Source organism: Bubalus bubalis, chromosome 6 (assembly GCF_019923935.1).
Source record: "Bubalus bubalis isolate 160015118507 breed Murrah chromosome 6, NDDB_SH_1, whole genome shotgun sequence".
Classification (NCBI taxonomy): Eukaryota; Metazoa; Chordata; class Mammalia; order Artiodactyla; family Bovidae; genus Bubalus; species Bubalus bubalis.
In genome coordinates, this window is record NC_059162.1 from 109,220,685 (window position 1) to 109,247,206 (window position 26,522).

A 26,522-nucleotide genomic window follows, 5' to 3' on the forward strand; every position below is an offset into this window, starting at 1 on the left:
TTGATGACCATGCCAAATGATATGTACAATTAGGAGAAGCAATCTGCCCAGAATACCAGTTATCACAAATATTGCAGAGTTGGTTAGCATTTTTCATTTTGGTTTATGTCAGTTCAATTCTCTCCGTTTCAGTTGTACAGACTCTTCTTTTTGAACCACTTAGTTGCCATTTATTAAATTAACTTTTAAAATCACCTGTAGAACCAAATGAGCTAAAACTGAGGTTTAAACAGTCCAGATCAAAAGAATATGGGTGTAAGGTGGAGTTCACTAGCAGTCTCTGCTTAGTCCTATGGCCTTGTTAGCAACTTTCTGAGGTAAATATATTCAGTGGATTTTCCCTCTTTCTTGGGGGGTAGAGGAGCAGTGTGAGAAAATGGGATGGAACTTTACTTTTAGAGACTCTGACACAATTAGGCAACAGACACTCTATCTAGCACAAAGATTGAACAAAGCCTGATATAAAAGTATGTGCCCAAGAAATATGGGAGAGAAAAACAGAGCTAAGACTGGTTACCCTCGAGACATAATGTTATTATTATTTTTTTAATGGAGGGTTTTTTTTGAAGGAGAGACCCAGAGTTTAAAACTTCCTACTCTACACTATATGGAAGTCATCACCATTTTTGCACACCTACTTTTTGTTCAATCTCTACTCTGAAATTAATTTTCAAACAGGCTTCTCACAGATTCCATTTAAGAATTAACTTGTTCTCGTTGGGAAGGCGAGGGTAGGGGAGAATCCTACCAATCTGGAGAAGGGTTCTAGGACACTCATCTAAAGTAATCAGCAGGGGCTCCAAGTGGCAAAACTGAGAATCACATCCTTGCCTATTGCAACTCTGACAAAAAGAATGATTTCGGTGTTTAAATATTTAAATGATCAGTATTTCTCTAACACACATATAGAAACTTGAAAGTGAAAGTGAAGTCGCTCAGTCATCTCCGACTCTTTGTGACCCCGTGGACTATAGCCTACCAGGCTCCTCTGTCCATGGGATTTTCCAGGCAATAGTACTGGAGTGGATTGCCATTTCCTTCTCCAGGGGATCTTCCCAACCCAGGGATTGTAGATAGGCGCTTTACTGTCTGAGCCACCAGGGAAGTCCATAGAGAAACTTACACTTATTAAAAGGTTCTTACCCACTCACAAAATAAAATTAAGTTTTAAAGAATGAAAAATAGAACTCATAACACAGCAAAAAAAAAAAAAAAAGACGCTGGAAGTTTGGCACCCTATTCCAAGACACAGCTGAAATAAGGAAATAATCCAACTAAAGGTGTAGAAACTAATTAAAGAATATTGGTGATAAATTCAAAAGAAGTACTTGCACATTTAGTCAGGCAAAATGATGCCTACAATAGTGACTTTTAGGTAGTTTTAAGATGTGTTTTACTAAATAGATGCAGCTTGTTAGTAAGTGGCATATCAGGGGTATATAAGTGACTACTGATTAGTTTCTTTAAGGTTTATTTTAGTGGGTTAAGGTTTCTTTTTCTTGCAATGTTGATTGTACCATTACTCTTCTTAGCTATCTTTTCTTTGCTAATGATGCAACTACACTTTGGCCCAAGCCTCCAAAAATACTTCAGTGAACAATCTGGTACAGAGATTTGAAGCAAGTAGCTTAAAAAAAAATATTCTTTCTTTCAAAGTGGATGAAAAACAGTATCTGCTGGCAGGAAAGAAAAGGAATTAGGCAAACAGCATTGCAATCAAGTTGATTTAGAGTTGTAGTGTTTGAAGAGACCTGGAATATCTTACAGCCCAACACTCCACCTCAAGCGAATGCCCTACCTCCACTTGACACTCACAGAAAGAGTCTAACAAAAGATCTTCAGAGACCCACACTGACAAACCAATGATGATCTCATTATACAGTCATACCCCCTTACCTCAGCCTGCGCTTCCTTGAACGAGAGACAGAGCGACTTCGGGATCGAGACTTCGAAAACGAACGAGAACGAGATCTTGATGCAGATCTTGACCGAGAAGAGCGAGATCCAGACTTAGATTTGTTTGTTTTTGACATCTCTGAAGAAAGGGTCACTTTTCAATTATACCTAAGAATCAAACAAATGAGTGAGCCTCTTTGTAAACCCGAACTTCTGTGAACACTTAGAAACAAACAAAAAAGATGAAATGACTGCTTTAGAGAGGTGGGAGAGGGTGAGATGTATGGAGAGAGTAACATGGAAATTTATAATACCATATGTAAAATAGATAGCCAATGGGAATCTGCTATGACTCATGGAACTCAAACAGGGACTCAGTGATAATCTAGAAGGGTGGGAGGGGGAGGGAGATGGAAAGGAGGTTCAGGAGGGAGGGGACATGGGTGTATCAATGGCTAATTCTTATTGATGTATTTACAGAAAACCACAAAATTCTGTAAAGCAATTATCCTTCAATTACAAAAATAAATTAAAAACAAAACAAAAAAAACCACTCCTTGCCCTTTTACCAAGGAGGATTTCTAAGCAGTACAATTCCAAACACCATCCCATAGCAGCCAATGGAAAACCTGACTTGTAATTCTCACTGGAGAACACCATGAAACAGACAAAAATGAAGCAAGTTATCGATAATCTGGGACATGTAGTCTTTTCTCAACAAGCAGACAAGTTTTGCCAACTCAGTTAACTGTTAATTCAAGTAATGAGATGACCTAAGACAGGGTTTTCCCAGTCCTCACAGGAGAAACTCTATGCAATGGCATCTTGGTTAGAGTAGGTGGCATTTCTGACCATTTATTTCCCTACTTCCTGGACTTGAAGCCATGAAGCATATCCTTAATATTTACTTCAAAGGAAAAGGTTTAAAATGTAAGAGACTATTCTCAAATACTGTAATGCCACAACAGGATGTAGTACATCATGTAAAATACAGGACATTAATCCATAAACACAGGAATACAGTAATTTATAAGGAGAAAAACCATTAACTTTCTTTTAGCCCGTCACTACCTTCAAAAGCCAACCTTCTTTTGGGGTCACTTTCCCATGGAAAAAAAAAAAAAAAAAAAAAACACACACAAAATTGTCTCTTCTTTTTTTCAAAGATCATAAAGCTAGTTAATAGCCAAACCAGGTAAGAACTACAGGACCTAATTCTGTCACACCTCACTGCTTAACAAAAGATTCTTTTATGTGAAGGGAAAATTATAACTGATGAACATTTCACCCTTCTCTCTCAGATTTTCTTGTTATTCAGATCCCAGCTCAAAAGCTATCTATCCAGAGGCTTGCCCTGGCCACCCAATCAAAAGCCATTTTCTAAGGTATAGTCCAATGCCTTGTTTTCTTCTTCAGAGCATTCAATCTAGGACTTAAAAGTTATTTACTTTGCACTTGTTTACTTTGCTTTTCCACCTGTACCCAAGTAGAATGCAAGCTCCCACCAGCATAAATCTCTTATTTACTAATGGATCCTCAATGCCCAGAACAACAGACACTTAAACAATATTTTTATTAACTTATCCTCAAGCAGAGTATCATTACATCCGTTTTTACAGATGAGGAAAATGAGCACATAAAAGAAAGTAACTAACTTGCCCAAAGCACACAGCTTTAAGTGGCTGAGCTGGGATTTGAACCCAAGTGAGCTGGCTCCAAACCAGTGTTCTTTAACTACGATTATATTATATGGTCTTGCCAGAGACTTGTGGGATGAATAAATGATTCCAAGTCTCCACTCCTACAGAGTTCAGGATCTGGTAAGAGAGCAACACAGAGACAAACTGAAAGGCAGTATTTGTTTATCATTACTATATTCAAGTTTTAGATTTGAATTTTAAGAACTTTTGGAAAGGCAAAGAAGTCCAGGATGCTTCTACAGCTCCAGTTCATAGGGATTATAACCATAATAATCTCAAGAGACATAATTTAGAAGAGGACTGAGAAACAGCTAGGAAGCCAAAGACAAAGGGTGATGAGTAAGAGATTGCTAAATGAGGATACCAAAGGCCTACATCTAGATCCTGCCAAAAGGATCAAACTGTTACATGTTCTAGCAAGGTCAAAGATGTTCAGTTTGGAGCCAATTTTCGCCAGCAGTGTCCCTGTACAAAGCCAGGGTGGAAGAATAAGTTATTTGGGGATATAGGATGAAGGTGTAAATAAGAAACTTACAGAAACTGAATATTGAAAACACATTGTTTTTTTGGTTGGCCTTCAGTATATTTGGGGATTCTTTGGGTTCATTCCTGCTCAATGGCTTTTTTCTGTTACAAGTCTAGGGATATCTTTGCCTAGTAACTTCTCTGTCCAATTTCCAATTTTAGCTTAGGCTAGAAATAAAAATCCTTTTAGCTCACTTTTACACAACAGGTGGACAATATCAGACTTTAAAAGAAAAGGGAGGGAATTCGCTGGTGATACAGTGGTTAGGACTCTGTATTTTCACTGCTAAGAGTGCAGGTTCAATCATGGGTCAAGGAGCTAAGATCCTGCAAGCTGTGCTACACTGCCAAAAAAATTTAAAAAAGAAAGAAAGAAAAAAGAAGATGGGGGAACAAGTTAGTAAAACAGGAAATATTCATTTCCACTCCCAGACATTGGAAAATTAAGACATTTTCATTAACAGGAAGAGAAAGCTGTCACTTAAATACAAACAGAGCCAAATGTAACAGTTTTATATATATTAAACTTACTAGAGTTGACAAGTATATTCAAGAGTCACTTACTGTGACAGCACCTTCACTTCGAGAACTCCTTTAATGGGAGCCGAAATTAAAACACCAGTACCCCTGAGAGCGAAGAGGAATAACTCTGGATGATACAAAACCAGAGCTGGAAACAGATCAAATGAATACCTTAATTCATGCACGAGAATTCTTGAAAGTGGACAATGATAAATTAAAGCAGACTTGGTCTTTGCCTCCATGGAACTTATAATCTAGAGTTGCAGATAGACAACAAACAAGTGAGCAAGCAAAAACATAATTCTGCCAAGTACTAGGAAGATGGCAAAAAAAAAAAAGCATAAATATGGGCAAATTTATAAAGTGTGGTACCAAGAGACTCGGGTTCAACCCCTGGGTTAGGAAGACCCCGTAGAGAAGGATATGGCAACCTACCCCAGTATTCTTGCCTGGAAAATTTCATGGACAGAGGAGCTTGGCGAGCTACAGTCTATGGGGTCGCAAAGAGTCTAACGTTAACTGAGCACACACGCACAGAATGAATTATTTAGGTAGGATGGTCCAGAGATAGCAGTTAAGCTGTCACCTGAAGACCATGAAAGAGCAAGTCACATAAAAAAGGGAAAGCTCCATAAGATTGAGAAGTCTTTTCTCTTGATATACATAAACAGATAAAAACAAATATTTTAGTGTAAGGCAGGGACAACCATATCTAAAGCTATCTGATCAAATTACTAAAATTCATTCAAAACAACTCTCAGTTTTAATTTTGAAGACTTTTTAAATGTCACTGCCATTACACATAGGTTTTCCCATTTCTAACATTTCTTCCATGTCTATGCTCTTAAAATATTATGGAGCGTGAGACAGGCAAATCAGATCAGATCAGTCACTCAGTCATGTCCGACTCTTTGCGACCCCACGAATCGCAGCACGCCAGACCTCCCTGTCCATTACCAACTCCCGGAGTTCATTCAGACTCACGTCCATCAAGTCAGTGATGCCATCCAGCCATCTCATCCTCTGTCGTCCCCTTCTCCTCTTGCCCCCAATCCCTCCCAGCATCAGAGTCTTTTCCAATGAGTCAACTCTTCGTATGAGGTGGCCAAAGTACTGCAGTTTCAGCTTTAGCATCATTCCTTCCAAAGAAATCCCAGGGCTGATCTCCTTCAGAATGGACTGGTTGGATCTCCTTGCAGTCCAAGGGACTCTCAAGAGTCTTCTCCAACACCACACTTCTAAAGCATCAATTCTTTGGCGCTCAGCGTTCTTCACAGTCCAACTCTCACAACCATACATGACCACAGGAAAAACCATAGGCTTGACTAGACGAATCTTTGTTGGCAAAGTAATGTCTCTGCTTTTCAATATGCCATCTAGGTTGGTCATAACTTTCCTTCCAAGGAGTAAGCGTCTTTTAATTTCATGGCTCCAGTCACCATCTGTAGTGATTTTGGAGCCCAGAAAAATAAAGTTTGACACTGTTTCCCCATCTATTTCCCATGAAGTGATGGGACCGGATGCCATGATCTTCGTTTTCTGAATGTTGAGCTTTAGCCAACTTTTTCACTCTCCACTTTCACTTTCATCAAGAGGCTTTTGAGTTCCTCTTCACTTTCTGCCATAAGGGTGGTGTCATCTGCATATCTGAGGTGATTGATATTTCTCCCGGCAATCTTGATTCCAGCTTGTTTCTTCCAGTCCAGTGTTTCTCATGATGTACTCTGCATATAAGTTAAATAAGCAGGGTGACAATATACAGCCTTGACGAACTCCTTTTCCTATTTGGAACCAGTCTGTTGTTCCATGTCCAGTTCTAACTGTTGCTTCCTGACCTGCATACAAATTTCTCAAGAGGCAGATCAGGTGGTCTGGTATTCCCATCTCTTTCAGAATTTTCCACAGTTTATTGTGATCCACACAGTCAAAGGCTTTGGCATAGTCAATAAAGCAGAAATAGATGTTTTTCTGGAACTCTCTTGCTTTTTCCATGATCCAGTGGATGTTGGCAATTTGATCTCTGGTTCCTCTGCCTTTTCTAAAACCAGCTTGAACATCAGGAAGTTCACGGTTCACGTATTGCTGACGCCTGGCTTGGAGAATTTTGAGCATTACTTTACTAGCGTGTGAGATGAGTGCAACTGTGAGGTAGTTTGAGCATTCTTTGGCATTGCCTTTCTTTGGGATTGGAATGAAAACTGACCTTTTCCAGTCCTGTGGCCACTGCTGAGTTTTCCAAATTTGCTGGCATATTGAGTGCAGCACTTTCCAGCATCATCTTTCAGGATTTGGAATAGCTCAACTGGAATCCTATCACCTCCACTAGCTTTCTTTGTAGTGATGCTTTCTAAGGCCCACTTGACTTCACATTCCAGGATGTCTGGCTCTAGGTCAGTGATCACACCATCATGATTATCTGGGTCGTGAAGATCTTTTTTGTACAGTTCTTCTGTGTGTTGCTGCCATCTCTTCTTAATATCTTCTGCTTCTGTTAGGTCCATACCATTTCTGTCCTTTATCGAGCCCATCTTTGCATGAAATGTTCCTTTGGTATCTCTGATTTTCTTGAAGAGATCTCTAGTCTTTCCCATTCTGTTGTTTTCCTGTATTTCTTTGCATTGATCGCTTAAGAAGGCTTTCTTATCTCTTCTTGCTAGTCTTTGGAACTCTGCATTCAGATGTTTATAGCTTTCCTTTTCTCCTTTGCTTTTCGCTTCTCTTCTTTTCACAGCTATTTGTAAGGCCTCCCCAGACAGCCATTTTGCTTTTTTGCATTTCTTTTCCATGGGGATGGTCTTGATCCCTGTCTCCTGTACAATGTCATGAACCTCATTCCATAGTTCATCAGGCACTCTGTCTATCAGATCTAGGCCCTTAAATCTATTTTTCACTTCCACTGTATAATCATAAGGGAGACAGACAAATACCACCTTGGAAAACAGCTTAGCACCTTTTACATGTTACAAGCATTTAGCATTTGGTTTCTGTTCAAATTAAAACTTCTTCCAAAGGAGATTTTGTTTCTTCAGCAATGCCTACTCTTCTTTAACATGTTGTTTCATTTAGAGTAAGACAGCCATGTTCCCACACCAGCAATATAAAAGAATCCAACTACTGAACAAATAGTGATCAGCACGCTAGCAGGCAGAAACATGGGACACAGTTCCTAAAATCCTAAGGGCTGGTATGATCCAAATATCCTCAAACTTTCCAAGATCCTTCAGATGATGAGGTTTCCTATCCACATCATCCCCCTATTTGCCACGGAATCAATTCCGGTTTGTCCTCCTTCACTGGGATACTGAAAACTATTTAGACACTGTTAATGCATCCTAAGACTGCTCATTCTGGCAGCCACACCACATGCTGATTCAGAGTGAGATGAGTCACTAAGGCCCTCAAGTTCTTTCTCATAAAACCTCCTCAGCTGCAAAATGTCCTCCTCCTCCATCTTGTACTGACACTACTGTTGTTCTATGCCCCCCTCTTTTCAATGTAAAACCCAGGTGCATAATTCAAACAGCCTTCTGAAATCATTTCAGATACAATCCTGTCACTTGGAGCAAGGGTTTATCTTTTAAACTGTTTTGCAGAGCCACCTGAGAGGACCGTTTCCAGACCCATCACTCTTTTTGAATCACAAGCATTCACCACCAAACCACTTTTCTTTGGAAAAACAGATACACTTTACTTAAAGCAAAAGTCTTAAGGTATATAATTACATGGCTTCTATATCATTAAAAACACAGATTCTGAGACTTCCCTAGTGGTCCAGTGGCTAAGATTCCATACTCACAATGCAGGGGACCTGGGTTTGATCCCTAGTCAGAGACTACATCTCATATGCCGCAACTAAGACCCAGCACTGCCAAATAAAATTTTTTTTAAAATGCAGATTCTACTTTTTACCTCCAAGCAAAAACAGTAATATTGACAGCAAGGGCCAAAGAAAGCTTTTCTACATTAAAGACTCTCAAAGATAAAGAATTCAATTATTCCTTCCCCCTCCTCATGCTGGATTATTAAGTTTCTTCTTAAGTGTCCCTAGTGATTATGCCAGCATTGTGCTTGGCACATGGTAAACGTCTGCTGAATTCACCAGAAGGGACATCCTGGGAGAATTTAATACTGTTTGCCCCGTGTGTGGAACACTGTGGATAGGTTTCACTGGGGAGAGTTCCTAATACTAAGCAGTGCCAAATATAGCCTCTCAACAGGCCGCCCCAGAGCTTCAACCTTCGCAGCCCTAAACGGTCAAGCTACATATAAACCATGCAACTATTCTTCAATCCATAAATACTAGGTTTATATTCCAAAGATCCTTCTCAGAAAAGATTTAACTGCTTATTTTCTTTCACAGAAAGATTTACTACTAATCAAGCAAATAAAAATGGAAGGCAAATATACCATAACCGGAAAACAAAACAAGAACGTAAAACAGACCTATAGCCTTCCTAGTATGTAAAACCAACTCAGAACTAAGTCCTTTGAAGTTCTCTTTGGAAGGAATGATGCTAAAGCTGAAACTCCAGTACTTTGGCCACCTCATAAGAGCTGACTCATTGGAAAAGACTCTGATGCTGGGAGGGACTGGGGGCAGGAGGAGAAGGGGATGACAGAGGATGAGATGACTGGATGACATCACCGACTTGATGGACGTGAGTTTGAGTGAACTCCGGGAGTTGGTGATGGACAGGGAGGCCTGGCGTGCTGCAATTCATGGGGTGGCGAAGAGTCGGACACAACTGAGCAACTGAACTGAACTGAACTGAACCCATGAAAGGATGTAGGAATTGTGTTGGGCCAGGGAACTAAAGTACATGGTTAACAGTTTGCTCTCTGAATATCTCTATCTGTTTTCAACCACTTCACTGCCATACTTAATGTCTGTACAGGCCTTTGCTGGGCAAACCACTTTTTTCCCTTCTCTCATTTCCATTAATATCAAACTTACTACCTCACAGGATATTCCACTTAACCGAGAATCTTGTGTACCTTAAAGAGCATATTCACAGCATTTCTTATCTCATCTCTCACTTCAGTATCCACATTACAACCAATCTAAAATCAAACAAAGTACTGGTATTCTGATGAACACCAACCACTTCTAGCACCACCACCTGCTTTCTAGGCAGCAATTAGGCACACACAGTTGCCTCTCGTTTTAGGTTATGAGAATATATTAGTATCGTGAAACTTACATCACTAATTCTCACTCCAAGGACTCACAACTAACTCAGGAAAGGAGTGTTACAAAGGAACATTTACTTTAATCTGCTTAATTTAGGTCACAGGACACAAACAAGATCTAAGCCTAGAGAATTTCAGGACAGGATCAATAAGCACCACTCTCTAAAAGTAAACTAACAGTCAAAACAATGGATAAAAACAGTCATCTATTGAAATCTTTCCAAGAAATAGCCTTCCAAATAGAAATCCAAATATCTTGGCATGAGACCTAGAATCCCTTTAAGGTAAGTCCCTAATTTTAAGATGTAAAACTCCGTAAGATACACACTATGACATGAGTTTATAAAAAAAACAAGTTTTTAGTAATGAATGAATATGGATGGGAAACTGAAACACGGGAATCTGCATCTTCTTGTAGTTCAGAGAAAGAAAAGGCTATGCTTTAATGACCCATACCACATACACATGTTTAGGCCAAGCCATGCAGCTCATGGGATCTTAGTTCCCCAGTAGGGATTGAACCCGGGCCCTCAGCAGAGACACTATGTAGTCCTAACCCCTGGACCACCAGGGAAGTCCCCATAGTAATAATTTAAAGAAAAAATATCTATCTAAAAGTCGGGGGACTATAGAGTTCAAACCTAGAAGTTAGTATACAGTCTACAGACCAACAGAGATTTCTGTCCTGCTCTGGGGGTTGGGGGTGCATATGTGAGTGCTCAACTGCCCAGTCATGTCCAACTCTTTAGACCTGTAGCCCACCAGGCCCTCTGTCCAGGGGATTATCCAGGCAATAATATTGGAGTGGACTGCCATTTCCTTCTTCAGGGGGATCTTCTTGATCCAACCCTCATCTCTTGCATTGGCAAGCAGATCCTTTACCACTAAGCCACCCAGGAAGCCAACAGGTTGGGGGCATGGGTGTGACATTTATTTGTATCTAGCAATATAAGGTTTCCAGGATACTTGTGTTGACAATAGGGGGAAGTATTTTATACTGGAATTATCCTGAACAACCGGGACTCATCACTTACTCAAGCAGGACAATTCAGCTACCCTGATTTGATGGACTTAATATTTAGGACTGTCTGGGGAGCCTCATGGGCTGCCGTCTATGGGGTCGCACAGAGTCAGACACAACTGAAGTGACTTAGCAGCAGCAGTAGCACAGAGTCAGACACGACTGAAGTGACTTAGCAGCAGCAGTAGCAGCAGCTTCTCTTGCTCTATTTGGAGTATGTTCATCAAAGATCCTTCTAACTTGAAGTTTGGTCTCTGGATGGACCTGTCTACCAGAAAACACCCTAGGCAAATACTGGCTTTCTTAATAAATACATATCCATCAGAAATTGATTCCCTGGCACTTTATCAATAACACCTGTGCCAAACAAGGAGCTATGAACCTTCAGCATTATCTCACTTACATCGTGCTAGCAATTCACCATTACCACACAGGCTACCCCCATGTTGTACTCCATCAATCAGCTTCTTGTGAACCTGATCAGCTTAAAAATATCAAAACAAAACTCTGTTTCTGAAGCATAATTATCTCTTAAAATATTTGGTTCATAAACCAGCAAAACTGAAATGCTTAACTAAAGCAGCCAACAGTTCTCTTCACCTACCCCTATCTGCTAACTCACATGCAAAAAATAGAAACAGGCTCTGCCTGAAACATGTCTGCCCAAGATAGCAGAAATGTTTCTGCTGTGGATGACTTTAGAAAGTCCAAACTAGGAAAGCCACAGCCAGCTGTAGAAAACAAAGAGCTTCATGTAACAAGAGACTAATAATAAGAAACATTCCAAAGCAGCTACACCATTTTACTTCCCCATCAGCAGTGTATGGGGGTTCCAATCTCTCTCCATCTCCAACACTTACTGTCTTTTTATTATTGAGCTATAAGACTTCATAAATTATGGATGCATTCAACTCTGTGTAACCCTACAGACTGTAGCCTGCCAAGCTCCTCTGTCCATGGGATTCCCCAGGCAAGAATACTGGAGTGGGTTGCCATGCCCTCCTCCAGGGGATCTTCCCAACCCAGGGATCAAACCCACGTCTTTTACGTCTCCTGCACTGGCAGGAGAGTTCTTGACCTTTAGCGTCATCTGGGAATCCCAAATTATACAAACAGGTATATTAGACATATACTTTGCAAGAAGATTCTCCCAATTTGTAGGTTGTCCTTCCATTTTCTTGACACAGACCTTTAAAGAAAAGAGCTTTTGTTTGGTTCTAAGTTCAATTTATCTTATTTGTCCCTTTGTTCCTTGTGCTTTTGGTATCACATTTAAGAATGGTTTGCCCAAGGTCACAAAGATTTACTCGTAGTTTTTCTTCAAAGAATTTTATAGTATTAGCTCTTCCATTTAAGTCCATAATCCATTCTGATTTAAATTTTATGTTACAGTGTGAGGTAAGGATCTCATTTCACTATTTTGCATATGGATATCCAGATGTCTTAGTACTATTTGTTGAAGAGACTAGTCTTATCCTACTGAAATGTACTGGCCATCTTTGTCAAAAATCAATTCACCATAAATGTGAGGGTTTATTTCTGTACCTTCAATTTTATTCCATTGACCCGTATGTCTATCCTTATGCCAGTCTTGATTAATGTAGCTTTGTAGATATTCTGAAATCAGAAAAGCACAGTTTTTCCAACCTCTCCTGCTCAGAGAATTTTGGCTATTCTGAGTCCCTTACATTTTCAGATAAATTTTAGCATCAGCACATCAATTTCTGCAAAAAGAAAAAAAATGAACAGCTGAGATTTTGTCCAAGATTGTTTTGAATCTGTAGATCAGTTTGGAGAGAACTGTCTTCTTCACAACATTAAGCCTTCCAACTTGTGAACACGGGATGTCTTTCTACAGGGTTTGTAGTTTTTTTCAGAGTACAAATTTTATGCTCATTTTGTTAAATTCATCCCTAAGAATTTTACTCTTTTTGATGCTACTGGAAATGAACTGTTTTTCTGTTTCATTCTGATTGTTCATCACTGTGTATGCTTAGTCACTCAGTCATGTCCAGCTCTTTATGACCTCATGGACTGTAGCCCACCAGGCTCCTCTGACCATGGGGATTCTCCAGGCAAGAATTCTGGAGTGGGTTGCCATGCCCTCATCCAGGGAATCTTCCCAACCCAGTGATTGAACCCAGATCTCTCTCATTGCAGGTGGATACGTTATCATCTGAGCCACTAGGGAAGCAGTCATTAGTGTATAGAAATACGATTCATTTTTGTATACTCATCTTGTATCCTTTAACATTACTGAATTCATATATTAGTTCTACTAGTTTTCAATGGATTTCTTCAAGATTTTCTATATAAGATCATATCATCTGCAAAAGAGTTTTACTTCTTCCCCTGCTGAGTTAGATGACTTTTATTTCATTTTAATGCCTAACTGCCCTGGTTAGAACTTCTGGTACAAAGCTGAACAGAAATGAAGTGGACATTCTTCTCTTGTTCCTGAACTTAGGGCAAAAACACTGTCTTCTTTTCACCTTTAAGTACAATGATACCTGTAGGTTTTTCTCACAGATCTCTATTATTGGATTGAGGAAGTTCCTTTTATTCCTAGTTGGTTAAATACTTTTATTATGAAAAACTGTTGGATTTTTTTTTTCATGTTTGTACTGTATTTATTGAGATGATCGAGTGGTTTTGGTCCTTTATGCTACTGTACTACACTGATTTTCAACAGTTACCACCTAACACCTGCTTTTACAATAGGCCTTAAAATTAGTCTTTATTCTATTTATGGATCTCTAACATAACTCAATAGAATGGACTGACCCCATATGTGCCTCCACTCCCTGTCCCTTGCCCCAGGAACTGCTATCTCTGCTCTCGCTAGAGGACAGCACTTTTCCAGATAGATGGCTCTACATTTGGTACTGCTGCTAACCAATTAAGTTTAACAATTCAGGACAGCAAACCAAAGAGGCTACAAAATTAACTGGTCAGAGATCATGTCTGATTTGTTCTCCCTTTCCTGCACAGCACTTGGCCACGGAGTGGACGCTCAGGATGTGCTAACAAACAGGCTTGTTTCACACCTCCTCTTCCTTCTCCACTCTCTTTATCACACAAGCAGTAATAATAAAAGATCAGTTCACCAAATATTAATATTCCAATCTAAGAATAAAACTAAGTATGTACCACAGTCCTAATAACCACTGCTAAACTAGAAGCTGAGCTTATTCAGATCCCTTCTCTATATTCCTCAAAGACAGAGAAGGTCAAACTGATCTCAGTCTCTAGCAGACATTCACATTTCAATTAGCAGTGCCAGCTCAGAGGGAAACTCCACTGCCAGCAAGTCCAGTCAAGACAGCCCTGCTCTCAACAGTCACTAAAGGCAAGATGTAGAATGAACAAACTGACGAAAATTAAAAAAAGACAGATCTAAAAATCAGCCAAGAAAGAAACTCACAGCTCATAAAGGGTTGTAGGCAAAGGACTGGGCCTGACTGTGTGCTCTGTGTGCCTCTGGAGAGGTGCAGGAAAGCAGAGCTCAGGTGACATATCAAATGTGTTACTATTTTATGCTCTCCTCTGGAGACTATCCTCTCCTGAGTAAAAGAGGGAAAGAGAATCAAGAGCAGCTATGGGTCCAGGGTAACACTTTCCCCAGACTTTACACCCCACTCCCAATATCCCTGAAGAAATCTAAGTTCAGAGACCCCTTCCTGACATTTACTCTATTAAACAGCTCTCTTGAATTATTACATAAACCCACAAATATAATACTAATTTCAATTCTGAGGTCTTAAAATTTATAGAGGCAAATATCCACATATGCATTGAGCACCTTTCTAAAAGGAGAGAAGGATCCTTTGAGGAGAAGGGCAGTTTTACTGCTGAAACAATTTAATGATATAATAAAAGGTTTGCCCTTGCCTATATTACAAAATCAAAGTTATTCTGGAGTTCAGTACTAAAAACTTTAACTTTTTTACATTATACTCTATGTAATTTGGTAGAACATGTTTTTAAAATGTGTTAACATGTAGGTGAGTGAAAGTCGCTCAGTCGTGTCCGACTCTGCGACCACATGGAATTCTCCATGGAATGCTCCAGGCCAGAATACTGGAGTGGGTAGTCATTTCCTTCTCCAGGGGATCTTCGCAACCCAGGGGATAGAACCCAGGTCTCCGCATTGCAGGTGGATTCTTTATCAGCTGAGCCACAAGGGAAGCCCCAATGTATAGGTACAGATATACATATAAAACATATCCACATAAGCACATGTAGCAAACTATTAACAGTGGTTACCTCCGTGGAACAGAAAGGAAGACATGAAGAGGAAGGGGGCAGGAAAAGGGAAAGACACGAAATGAGGCAGACAGGATGGGAGCACGTGCTTCTTATTTTACATATAAATTTTTTTAGCTAGTGAATTTACAGGTGACTTCCCCCTACCAGTCTTTTTTTAAAAGTTGTTAATAACATTCATAGAGTTAATGGTGTTGATTCTCTTAATGTGAAATCAAACATCTACCTACTTTCTTCGGAGATATTTTAAAAATCTAGACAAATAATTTCCACATAACTCTAAATAAATAAAACCGCACTTTAACAATTCAAAGTCCATTCTGAGGAAAACGTTATTACAACAGAATTTTTTTCCTCTTTTATTACTTAACAGAAGGCTAAGAAAGGCCAGCCTAAAAGCCAAGTGGGCTCTATTTTTTTTCTTTAATATTTTTATTATGGAGGTATTGAGTCAAACATACACAAAAGTAGAAAAAAATATTGTAAGGAACCCAAATGCATCCATCATTCAGCTCTAAAAAAATTAACAACTCTTTGCAGGTGGGCTCAATACATGATCAAAATCCTAATTAGTCTAAGTGGATATAGCCAGTCTCTGCAGCTATTTCCCCAAGTATATGAGCTCGCTCACTCAGCATCAGACTCTCTGCGACCCCGGGGACTATAGTCCGCCAGGCTCCCCTGTCCACGGGATTATTCCAGCAAGAATACTAGAGTGGGTTGACATTTTCTCCTCCAAGTAGTCTTCCCAAACCCAAGAATCGAAACCTCATATCCTGCATTGCCAAGAGGATTGTGTACCAATAAGCCACCTGGGAAGCCCATATTTCCCCATACCTTTTCCGTTTAAAAAGAGAGAGAAAGAATCCTTCCATTAAGAAATCCAGACGTGTGGGAGTTCCCTGGTGGTCTAGCATTAGGATTTGCCACTTTCACTGTGGAGGCCTGGGTTCAATCTCTGGTCATGGAACAGAGAATCTGCAAGCCTGCATATCAGGAGGAAAAAAAAACCCAGGCATGCAACGAGAGGACCCAAAAGGTTCATATCTATACGTTGCTCCGTGTGCGCTCTGAAAGTAAGTCTAAAAAGGGGATCATTTATATCAGCATATAATAATGACTGTGATTTCAGTTCAAACACATTTAAAGTAAATTCCAAAGTGCAACCTTAAACTGCCTCCTAATTACGGGACATGAGTAGTCCAAAATACCACTGTGGGTTGTTTCATCAACTTGTTTTAAGAAGTGTGACTACCTCATAACAAGTGAGCAATTATGATGAGATGAAGAAAATATACATTAATAAACTACATTTTGGGGTTAGCAAGGCAAAAAAGCTAAAGCTTCTAATTCTGCAGAGTCCAAAATTCACATAAAAACTGTCAGCTCACTTCAACTATGTGGCATTTGGAGAAATTATTTTTACACAGTAATTTTTTTACCAATGTGCTTTTATCCTAGCCTTACTATCAACTTCCCTGAAAATAAGCCTTTGTTAATAAGAGCATATATTTTAGTTGACTTATGCTGACAATGGACCTGTTTACACAACAAATTCTCAACTGTTCTAATGGCTGTTGTCAGGCTGGAAAGAATTCAAAGGAGAAACCAGCTCTGGAAAACTTCACAGAAACAATTCAGCACAGGGACCCCTTTGTGTTCACAAACTAGAGGGTTAAGGGACAGCCAGTAAAGCACATACCCTCAGAGAAACAGTATCTGGCCTTTGGTTCTTACGACAAGTAACTGCAGCAAAAGGCCCAACTCTGTTGTGTGTTTTCACTACTTAAAAAAAAAAAAGTAATTCATGTCAGGTATCCATGGACACACAGATAATTTTTCAAAGTGAAAATCAGAAAAATTTCCTTAATGCTCAAGAAGCATTAAGAAAGATTCCCTGAGGGTACACTCTGAAGTAGTTTAAAAGTGTTATCAATTAAGGAATGGAAAGCCTGACATAAAGATACAATGGATAATTTATCAAGAATACTGCCAATGTGGGAAGTTCTAGCCAGGTGGATTAGCCAGGGCTTATTCACAAAGGTTCAACTCCAGGTCCTCCAAAAGTCAATCTCTATCCCTCCCTTTCCAGCCCTAATTTCTTTGGACAGCAAACAGGAGAGCTGCATTATTTAATCACTTAGAAAATTCATAATAAACTGCACAGCAAAACAGAAAAAAAATGATGAGGACCATCTCTTCCAACTTGAGAAAAAGAAGTAATCCCTTTCTAACAGTAAAGCTACTTACATTGGATGCTTTGGGCTGCCAAATGCCAAAAAGACCTGTTTTGACAGAGTTCTTTTCAAAAGCCACCAGAAACCTGTGTTCTGTGGGTGGGTGGGACTGCGGGCTCCTGTCTGACCAGTACAGAGCCCATCCTACCTAAGAGACAAGTTTTCTTGACTTCTCTCCTTTTGAGCCCAAGCATCAGTCACAAACTAATAAATACCTATTTACATGTTGCTCTAGCCTATTTGGCTGCTGCAAACTGCATTCTTCCCTCTCTCTCACCCCAAAAATACCAAGATCCCTGATCAGGGCAGAATTGATCTTGATTGCCACTGGTGAGCAATGAAAAGCTAAAATAAATAAATAATGGGCAAGTGTTCAGGCACATTAAATGGAGAAATTTACCAAGACTAAACTCACGCTTCATCAATAAAATGAGGATTTGAAACAGCTCTACTACTGACCAAAACAACTCAAATGTTTGCACAAAGTGAGCAGAACATTCCTCATCCTGACTTTAGTCATCCTAAAAAAGGAATTAAGCGGTCAGGGTTGAACTTTTTGCTTAAAAAAAAAAAAAAAGAATGATCCCTCCACTTCCATCCCATCACCTCTGAAATTTACTATAGAAGAAATCATTTACGATTCGTAACATATTCTACCATTTTAGAAAAACTAGTCCATGTGTCTGAAAATAGCTGACCAGGGACTTGGCTACTTACCTTCTGACTGTACTTCAACCATCACTTGCAAGGGGGCAATCCAACATACACGAAATCCAGGCAGCACCGCAATCTCACTTGGGAAAAGGAGTTTCCAGAGTCAGTCAGGACTCTGCAACAGGTTCCTGTCAGGCTGAGGGATACTGCCACTAGCTTCTTTCCATCACACAGCCAGCAAGAGGTCACATTTCCTTCCAGCTCTTCAGAGACTGAATTAAGTTTCTCAGTCTCAAAGACCTGGCAAACTCCACCCATTCCATCTTTCACTTTTTAAAGAAACAGGACCACACTACTTCTCAGTAACTTAGAAAGGTAAGAAAAACACAATAAGGCAGGTATTTTCCATATCGCACAGAATACAGCATGCTATTAATTATTTCAGGCCTGATTTCCACACAAGAACGAGTTTCATAAATGTCTTTCTTTTTTTAACACCAGAGAAAACACTGAAAAATTCAAGATCAGAATGACACACCTTTACAGGGAAACCCCTCTATTCATTCAATCAAACTGCTGTTTCTCCCCCAATGAGAAACAAAAACATATGAAGATCTTAAGATCGCTGGGATATTATTATATAATATTCACTGAAGGTAACATAATCAATCAATGCTGGAAAATTCTGAAAACTACACACAAGTAATAAACATAGGTCTTAACCACCAATTTGAAAAAAAAAATAAAAGAAAATGTATGCAAACAATTTTATACATCAATTTCTTCTATTATAAGTATGCCTCCTAGAAGGAATAACAAGTATGTAGGGGGTAAATTCAACTTTATTTGCCTGTACTCTGTTTTAAATATATGGTTTATCTAAGAAAGGACACAAAAGGAAGTGACCTGGAATAAAAGAGGCATTCTGGGGGACTTTAATAAAGTAACAATCTGTACAGATTTCAGTTTATTCATTTGTTAAAGGTGGCAAATACTGAACATACAACTTCACTTCTGAAGTTTCAGGTTGTAGACTGGGCCTCACAAGCATTAAGAGGACATTGCACCAAGTGCTGATTACTGGAAAGGTGAAAACACAAGCATATCACAATTTTTAAGATTGTTTTGCTTTCTCACTAAGACAGGTTTCACAATCTCTGTATTTTATAGTTACTTTGTTAAGATTAGTGTGAGTATCATTTTCAAAAAAATACCCGTCCTTGAAGTTTTCTTATGCGTTACAAACAGGGCTTACAGTTTAATTAATAATAGGGTATCAATACTGGTTCATTAATTGTGACAAACATATCATATTAACATAAAATGTTAATAACAGAAGAAATTGGGTATAGGGAATATAGGGACTGTTACTGTTTCTGTAACACCAAAATATGTATGTTTTAGTCCTAACACCAAGTACCCTAGAATGGACCTCATTTGAAGATAGGGTCTTTACAGAGATATGACTGGTGTTCTTATAAATAGGAGAAATCTGGACACAGAGATATGCAGAGAGAAGATGCTATGAAGAGATACAGGGAGAAGATGGCCATCTACCAGTTGAAGAGAGAGACCTGGAAGAGATCCTTCCCTCCCAAGGTCTCAGAAGGAACGAATCCTGCCAAGCTCTTGATTTCTGACTTCTAGCCTCCAGATCTGTGGGACGATACATTGCTGTTGTTTAAGCCCACTCAGTCTGTGCTACTTTGTATGGCAGCCCTAGCAAACCAATACATGAATTCTGTACAATCCTTGCAATTTCCTGTTAATCTTAAACTATTCTCAAACAAGAAGTTCATTAAAAAAAAAAAGACAAAGGCAATGGAATCCACATCTCACAATTATAAGAGGATCAAAGCAGACAGGTAATTGGGAAATACCTGCTCAGTGGAAAAAGAATCCATTATCTCAATACACAGTAAGCAAACAGCTAGGACTAGAATCCAGGTTTCATTCAGTGTTTTCCATAACATGTTATTCCAAGATAGGGATATAAAGGTGGTGTAAGTGAGGGACCATGCTGAAATAGATTATCAATCTAAATATCATGTCCCAAATGAACAGAACCCAAGAGAGTCACTTTATAATACTGGACTAGGTTCTGCAGTGAGTAGTGGCTTTGGCACCAAAAAAATTAACTGGGTTCAAATCTGTGTGCTCCTTAGCTGGACAAGATACTTACTCTCTTCATCTTCCAAACACGGCCTACACCTCATAAGACTGCCACAGGAATTAAAAAGTATACAAAAAGTGTAAATTGCCTGGCATTCAGCAAGTGACTTCACACCTTAAGCTATGTTCAGCTGCAACCCTAGAGTGGTGACAGGGAGATACTTAGAAACGTCTCTAAGAGAAAATATATTTCACCACTGATTCTACTTTCCTGCTAATATATTAGTAAGCAATCAGATATCTTCCTATGCAAAACAATCAAGTGTTTTATACTGGCTAAACTGGCACGTGTTGTACTGAAGAGGTGCAGAGAAGCAAGAAAACGTCAAAGTTTAAGGTCCTGATCTTTGAAGAATAAATCCCTTTGCTGATGAATGGTAGCAGGGAAAATCAATAGCAAACTGAGGGGCCATTCATTTGGAACTTACCTCAATGTCCCCAGTGTACATGACTTGTGGTATCATCTCCTAAAATTTGCTCAATGGGTATCTACTAGGCTCAGGACCATCTATGCAACTAACCCTTCATCATTAGACAAACAGAATGAAATGCACAGTCAGCAACTTAAATATTATCTTTGATTGACCCCAGAGGCTCCTCTCCTATATCCCAAGGGGAGGGTGAAGGCAATTTTTGTTCCTATTTTAAATGTGTTATCACTGGGGAACACAACAGTCCTATTTTTCAAAGGAACTCTCAGCTTTTCTACCTTAATAAAGATACTACAGGCTATGTTAATTAATCACCTATGGCCTCCTTCCAGTTCTCATTATGATAAACTTATCTTCTTAAAAACTAAGTTAAACAGCCAATTATAATACAACCATTTTTTAATGAAATTATTAAGATCTTGGGCTTCCTCCAATCAAAAAAAAAAAAAAAAGACCATCTTGGACTGAATCAGTGGTACACACTGCAATCAGAGCTTTTAAAAAAGTCCATCATTCCAATCCCAAAGAAGAGAAATGCCAAAAAACGTTCAAACTACTGTACAACTGTGCTCAGTTCACATAATAGCAAGGTAATGCTCAAAATTATTCAAGCTAGGCTTCAACAGTACGTGAACCGTGAACTTCCACATGTACAAGCTGGGTTTAGAAAAGGCAGAGGAAACAGAGGTCAAATTGCCAACATCCACTGGATCACAGAAAAAACAAGGGAATTCCAGAAAAAACATCTACTTCTGCTTCACCGACTATGCTAAAGCCTTTGACTGTGTGGATCACAACAAACTGTGCAATATTTAAGAGAAGGGAATACCAGACCACCTTACCTGCCTCCTGTGAAACCTGTATGTAGGTCAAGAAGCAACAGTTACAACCAGAGATGGAACAATGGACTGGTTCCAAACTGGAAAGGAGTATATCAAGGCTGTATACTGTCACTCTGCTTATTTAACATCTATGCCGAGTACATCATGTGAAATGCTGGGCTGGATGAATCACAAGCTGGAATCAAGACTGCCAAGAGAAATATCAATAACCTCAGATATGCAGATGACACCACTCTAATGACAGAAAGTGAAGAGGAACTAAAGAGCCTCTTGAGGAGAGTGAAAAACCTGTCTTAAAATTTAACATTCAAAAAACTAAGATCATGGGATCCGGCCCCATCACTTCATGGCAAATAGATATGGAAACAGTGACAGATTTTACTTTCTTGGGCTCCAAAATCACTGCAGATGGTGACTGCAGTCATGAAATTAAAAGACACTTGCTCCTTGGAAGGAAAGCTATGACAAACCTAAACAGCATGTTAAAATGCAGAGACACCACTTTGCTGACAAAGGTCCATATGGTCAAAGCTATGGTTTTTCCAGGAGTCATGTACTGATGTGAAAGTTGGACCATAAAGAAGGCTGAGCATGGAAGAACTGATGCTTTTGAACTGTGGTGTTGGAGAAGACTCTTGAGAGTCCCTTGGACTGCAAGGAGATCCAACCAGTCAATTCAAAAGGAAATCAAGCCTGAATATTCATTGGAAGGACTGATGCTGAAGCTGAAGCTCCAATACTTTGGCCACCTGATGTGAAGAGCTCACTCACTGGAAAAGACCCTGATGCTGGGAAAGATTGATGGAGAAAGGGGCAAGAGAGGATGAGATGGTTGGATGGCATCACCAACTCAATGAACATGAGTTTGAGCAAATTCAGGGAAACAGTGAAGGACAGAGAAGCCTGGCGTGCAGTCCAGAGGGTCGCAAAGAGTCGGACAAGACTTAGCAATTGAACAACAATGATCTATCAGGATACTTTCAGGAAACTGAGAAAGGAATTCTAAACCACTGGTTTATGTACACACTTTACAGATTCCAAAGATTGGGTCTCTGGTCTCTCTTCATCAAGTAATCATCCCACCATCAGTACACAGACAGCTGCTACCTTCACGGAGTTCTACATGAAGCTTGTTCTACATTATTTAAGTCTGTTTACAACTCTCTTAGGAGATAAGCTGTTTGATATCTTTTATAGACATATCTTTACAGGATCAAATATCTTCCCCAAACAAGTTCATCACACAGAGATTTAGCGAGGGGAAAATACATGTTTAAATTTATTCCCTTATATGTTACAACTACTACTGCTTTGAATTATGAACATTGCAGGGTATCTCAATAATTTATCCCTTCCTGCAGAAGTATGAGCCCTAAGAATTAAAAAGTCCCATACACATGTAGCTATCAAGCACCTGAAATGTGGCTGGCCTGAACTGGGATGAGGTATAGGTATAAAATACAGGATTTCAAAGACTTAGTACAAAACTCAGAATGCAAAATGTCTCATTATTTTTATATTAATTACATGTTGAAATGAGAATGTGTTGGATATATTACATTATATAAAATATATCATTAATTTCATCTGCTTCTTTGTATTTATTACCTTAATGTGGCTCCTGGGAAATTTGATATTACGTATGGCTCACACTGGACTTCTCTTGGATGGCACTGTCCTAAAGGACAATGATTATGTCTTTTCAAATGCTCAAGTTTTGAACCTTATTCAGTATTAGTCACTTTTAAATTCATCATTTATTTTTGTAGTTTCTAGTCTTCATTCACTTCATTCATTCATCCATTCATTCACTTCATTCATCCCTCACATTCCTGTTGAGAGAAAACCTGATGTCTTTGTTTCTGTGCTTTACCAGACAAGTTTAGGGGAGAAAAAAAAAGAGGGGTGTCTTAAACACACACACACAACTCTACACACAAAAAATGAAAAATACCTTCAAGATCTGCTATCATTCCGGATCTTACCAGTCACCTCAGTCTACAAAAGAAATCAAGAACCCAACCTGCTGCTTTCATCTAAAATGAATTAAGGCACTATTCAAAGTTATCTTAATTTAGAGACCACCTAACTATTCCAAGCCCAGATAGATCCAAACACTCAACCAGAACTCAGTTCAGGAGACTTCCCTGGTGGTCCAGAGGCTAAGACTCTTCAGGGTGACTCTCCCAATGCAGGGGGATCAGGTTCAATTCCTTGTCAGGAGAACTAGATCCCACATGCTGCAACTAAAGATGCCACAACTAAAGATCCTGCATGTTGCAACAAGACCTAGCAAAGCCAAGTAAATATTTAAAAAAATAAAGAACTCAGTTCAGATACATGTGACCAGTACAACTCCCATCTCTGGCTCATAATGAATAGCTTATTAACTACATAAAGAAATAGGTCTAATTATTTTCTAGAACATCTTGTATATTTTTAAAGGAACAAAATTGAATTCATCAGATTTATATGTGAAAGCTCCAGTTTCCCATAATTTCAAGATTCTAAATGATCTGGCCCCTATGCCTACTTCTTCAACATCCTCTCAAACCACTCTCTCCCCATTCAGTCACTATACTGGAGCTACAAAGGCCTTATTTCTATTCCTGAACACTTACAGGCATTTACAGTCTCAGCACCTTTATACCTGCCGTTCTTGCTACATGAACACACTTCTGCAGTCTACAGCATGGCTGGCTCCTTTCTCATCCTTCAGATCTCAGCTTATCACCCAACTCAAAAAGGTCTCTCTTCCTTAGCATTCTACCTAATGACACGTCATTGTTATTTTGTAGTCCTTCTTTCCTAACGCTAGGAAACCTGAAACTATCTTATCTGCCTTCCCAAACTAGAATGTAAGCTCCCCAAGAACAGGAATCCTGTCTATCTTGCTCACTGCTGATTATCCCCAGCATAGAGAATAGACACAGTAACAAGCACTCAAGGATATACTGACTGAATGAATTCAAAAAACTCAAAAGCAGCTTTGAAAGACTCTAAAAGAATCTTAGAGGGGAAAATCTAGTAGGCTTATTTTTTAAAGTATACAACTGGTTTGCTATGTAAGGGCCCTGCCTAAGCCCTTCTAGTTTTTGTTTTCCAGTTTCCAGTACTAAAGTCTCTTGAAGAACTATCATAGTTCCACATAGTGAAAAACAAGAAGTATGGAAATTTCAAGTATATTTTGCTTGCTGAGTCTGGAGAAGAAAGATTTATTTAAGACGAAATAAAGTACTAATAATAAAATCACTATTTGTACAAAATTAGACAAATAAATGGAACAAAACAAAGTTTAAAAATACACCCTATTAATACACTCTCAAAAAGGTGCCTTTTCAAAACACTATAAAAAAGGATAAATGAATAGTTGAGACAACTGATCAAAGAGTTAATACAAAACATTAAGAGTCCTTCTTCTTACCATAAACAAAACTAAAATTACTCTACACTTAAAAATCTGCTAAGAGGTTAGACTTCATCTTCAGTATTCTTATCACACTAAAATAAAACCTAAAAATAACTTATCATCCATGATGCCAGCAAAATAAAGGCCTTCATGACAGATGAGGAAAAAAGTTGTTTGTAATTTATTTGCAAACAGAATCCCTGATTCACATGAGAAAATTTAAAGAACCAACTACTTATTGCCAGTTTGTCCTGGTAGCTGTAGAAAGGCAAAAGTTTCTGCAAATGTATGAAGGGCATTTTGTAGGCAGTGATGCTGTTCAGAGTTATATGAAGAAGCTCGACTGACTTAACAAAAATCTTCCTGAATATAAAAAAAATAGTAAGTATACATATAAAATATATGAACACAAGTGAAAAAAATACAACAAATATTAGAAAACACAACCAAGGAAATCTCTCAAAGAACAAAAACACAGAGATGGAAATAGTAGAAAAAAAATTAAAATTAGAGAATCAGTCCAAAAGATCCAACATCCAATTAATTCCAGAAAAAGAGTAGAGAAAATAAAGGAGAGAAAAATCAAGGACATAATTTCGGGAAAATATCCCAGAACTGAGTGACATAAGTTTCAGTCCCGGAGAAGGAAATGGCAACCCACTCCAGTATTCCTGCCCAGAGAAACCCATGGACAGAGGAGCCTGGTGGGCTACAGTCCATGAGATCGCAAAGAGTCAGACACGACTGAGCAACTAACACACACACACACACACACACACACACACACATACTGTTCCCAGAGATTCCAGCTTAGCCTGAGGACAAGCCGTCCTGTGCAAAACAGAACCAGGCACCCCTCACCCCGATCCAGAGGATCCTTAAGCAGCCAAGGTCAACCTAAGGATTTCACTTTGCTTTCAAGCTTACAATAGCCTCTAGATCCTGGAGCAAACCATTACACCAGTTCAACCTCAGCACCAAATCAGGTACAATGGACTTGATACAGTGTTTTTCTCATATCAAGTTCAAACCTCTGGAAATAGACTTTGGTTGCTAAAAGATAATCACAATATACCATTGTCATTAATTTGAGAAAAGATGAAATTATTAATATTTATATATAGTCTTAATAAAAAGATAGAAGAAATAATTGAGGGTAAAGAATCCATTATGTATTTGAAAAATAAAATATTTTTTCTAGTAATGTGTTCTATGTTGGTTTTATACACTCAGTTGTTCAATAAAATGAGCAAAGGGAAAGAAAAAACAAGTTTCAGTCCCTTGAGTGGCCAGCACATTAGATGAAAACAGCCACACCAAGGACATCACTATGAAACCAGAACACTGGGAATACTGGAAAAAAGAAGTTTCAGAGCTTACAAACAGGTTATATGCAAATGTAACTGACATCTCACCAACAATGAACGTGAAAGGCAATAGAGCAGTATTTTCAAAATTCTGAAGGAAAATTATTTCCAAACTAGAAATCTACATCTAGCCAAAGTAATAATCAACATAAGGGCAATATAAAGGCATTTTCAAGACATGTTATATCAAAAAAACTTACCTGTTGTATACCCCTTTCTCAGGAAGCTAATGGAGATGTGCTCCTTCAAAATAAGATTGTATCAAAAAGGAAAGGGAGAGGACATGGGAA

At 38.9% G+C, this 26,522-nt stretch overlaps 1 protein-coding gene across 4 annotated transcripts in view; it reads right to left on the reverse strand.

Annotated features, from left to right (window-relative positions):
• Nucleotides 1-26,522, reverse strand: part of THRAP3 (thyroid hormone receptor associated protein 3) — a 70,251-nt gene that overhangs the window by 17,216 nt on the left and 26,513 nt on the right. For all 4 annotated transcript variants that reach the window (XM_006077584.4, XM_006077586.4, XM_025289071.3 and 1 more), the window contains one exon: nucleotides 1,897-2,064. In XM_006077584.4, the coding sequence (XP_006077646.1) occupies nucleotides 1,897-2,033 (137 nt within the window). In that variant the 5' untranslated portion in view covers nucleotides 2,034-2,064. The remainder of the gene's footprint in view (nucleotides 1-1,896; nucleotides 2,065-26,522) is intronic.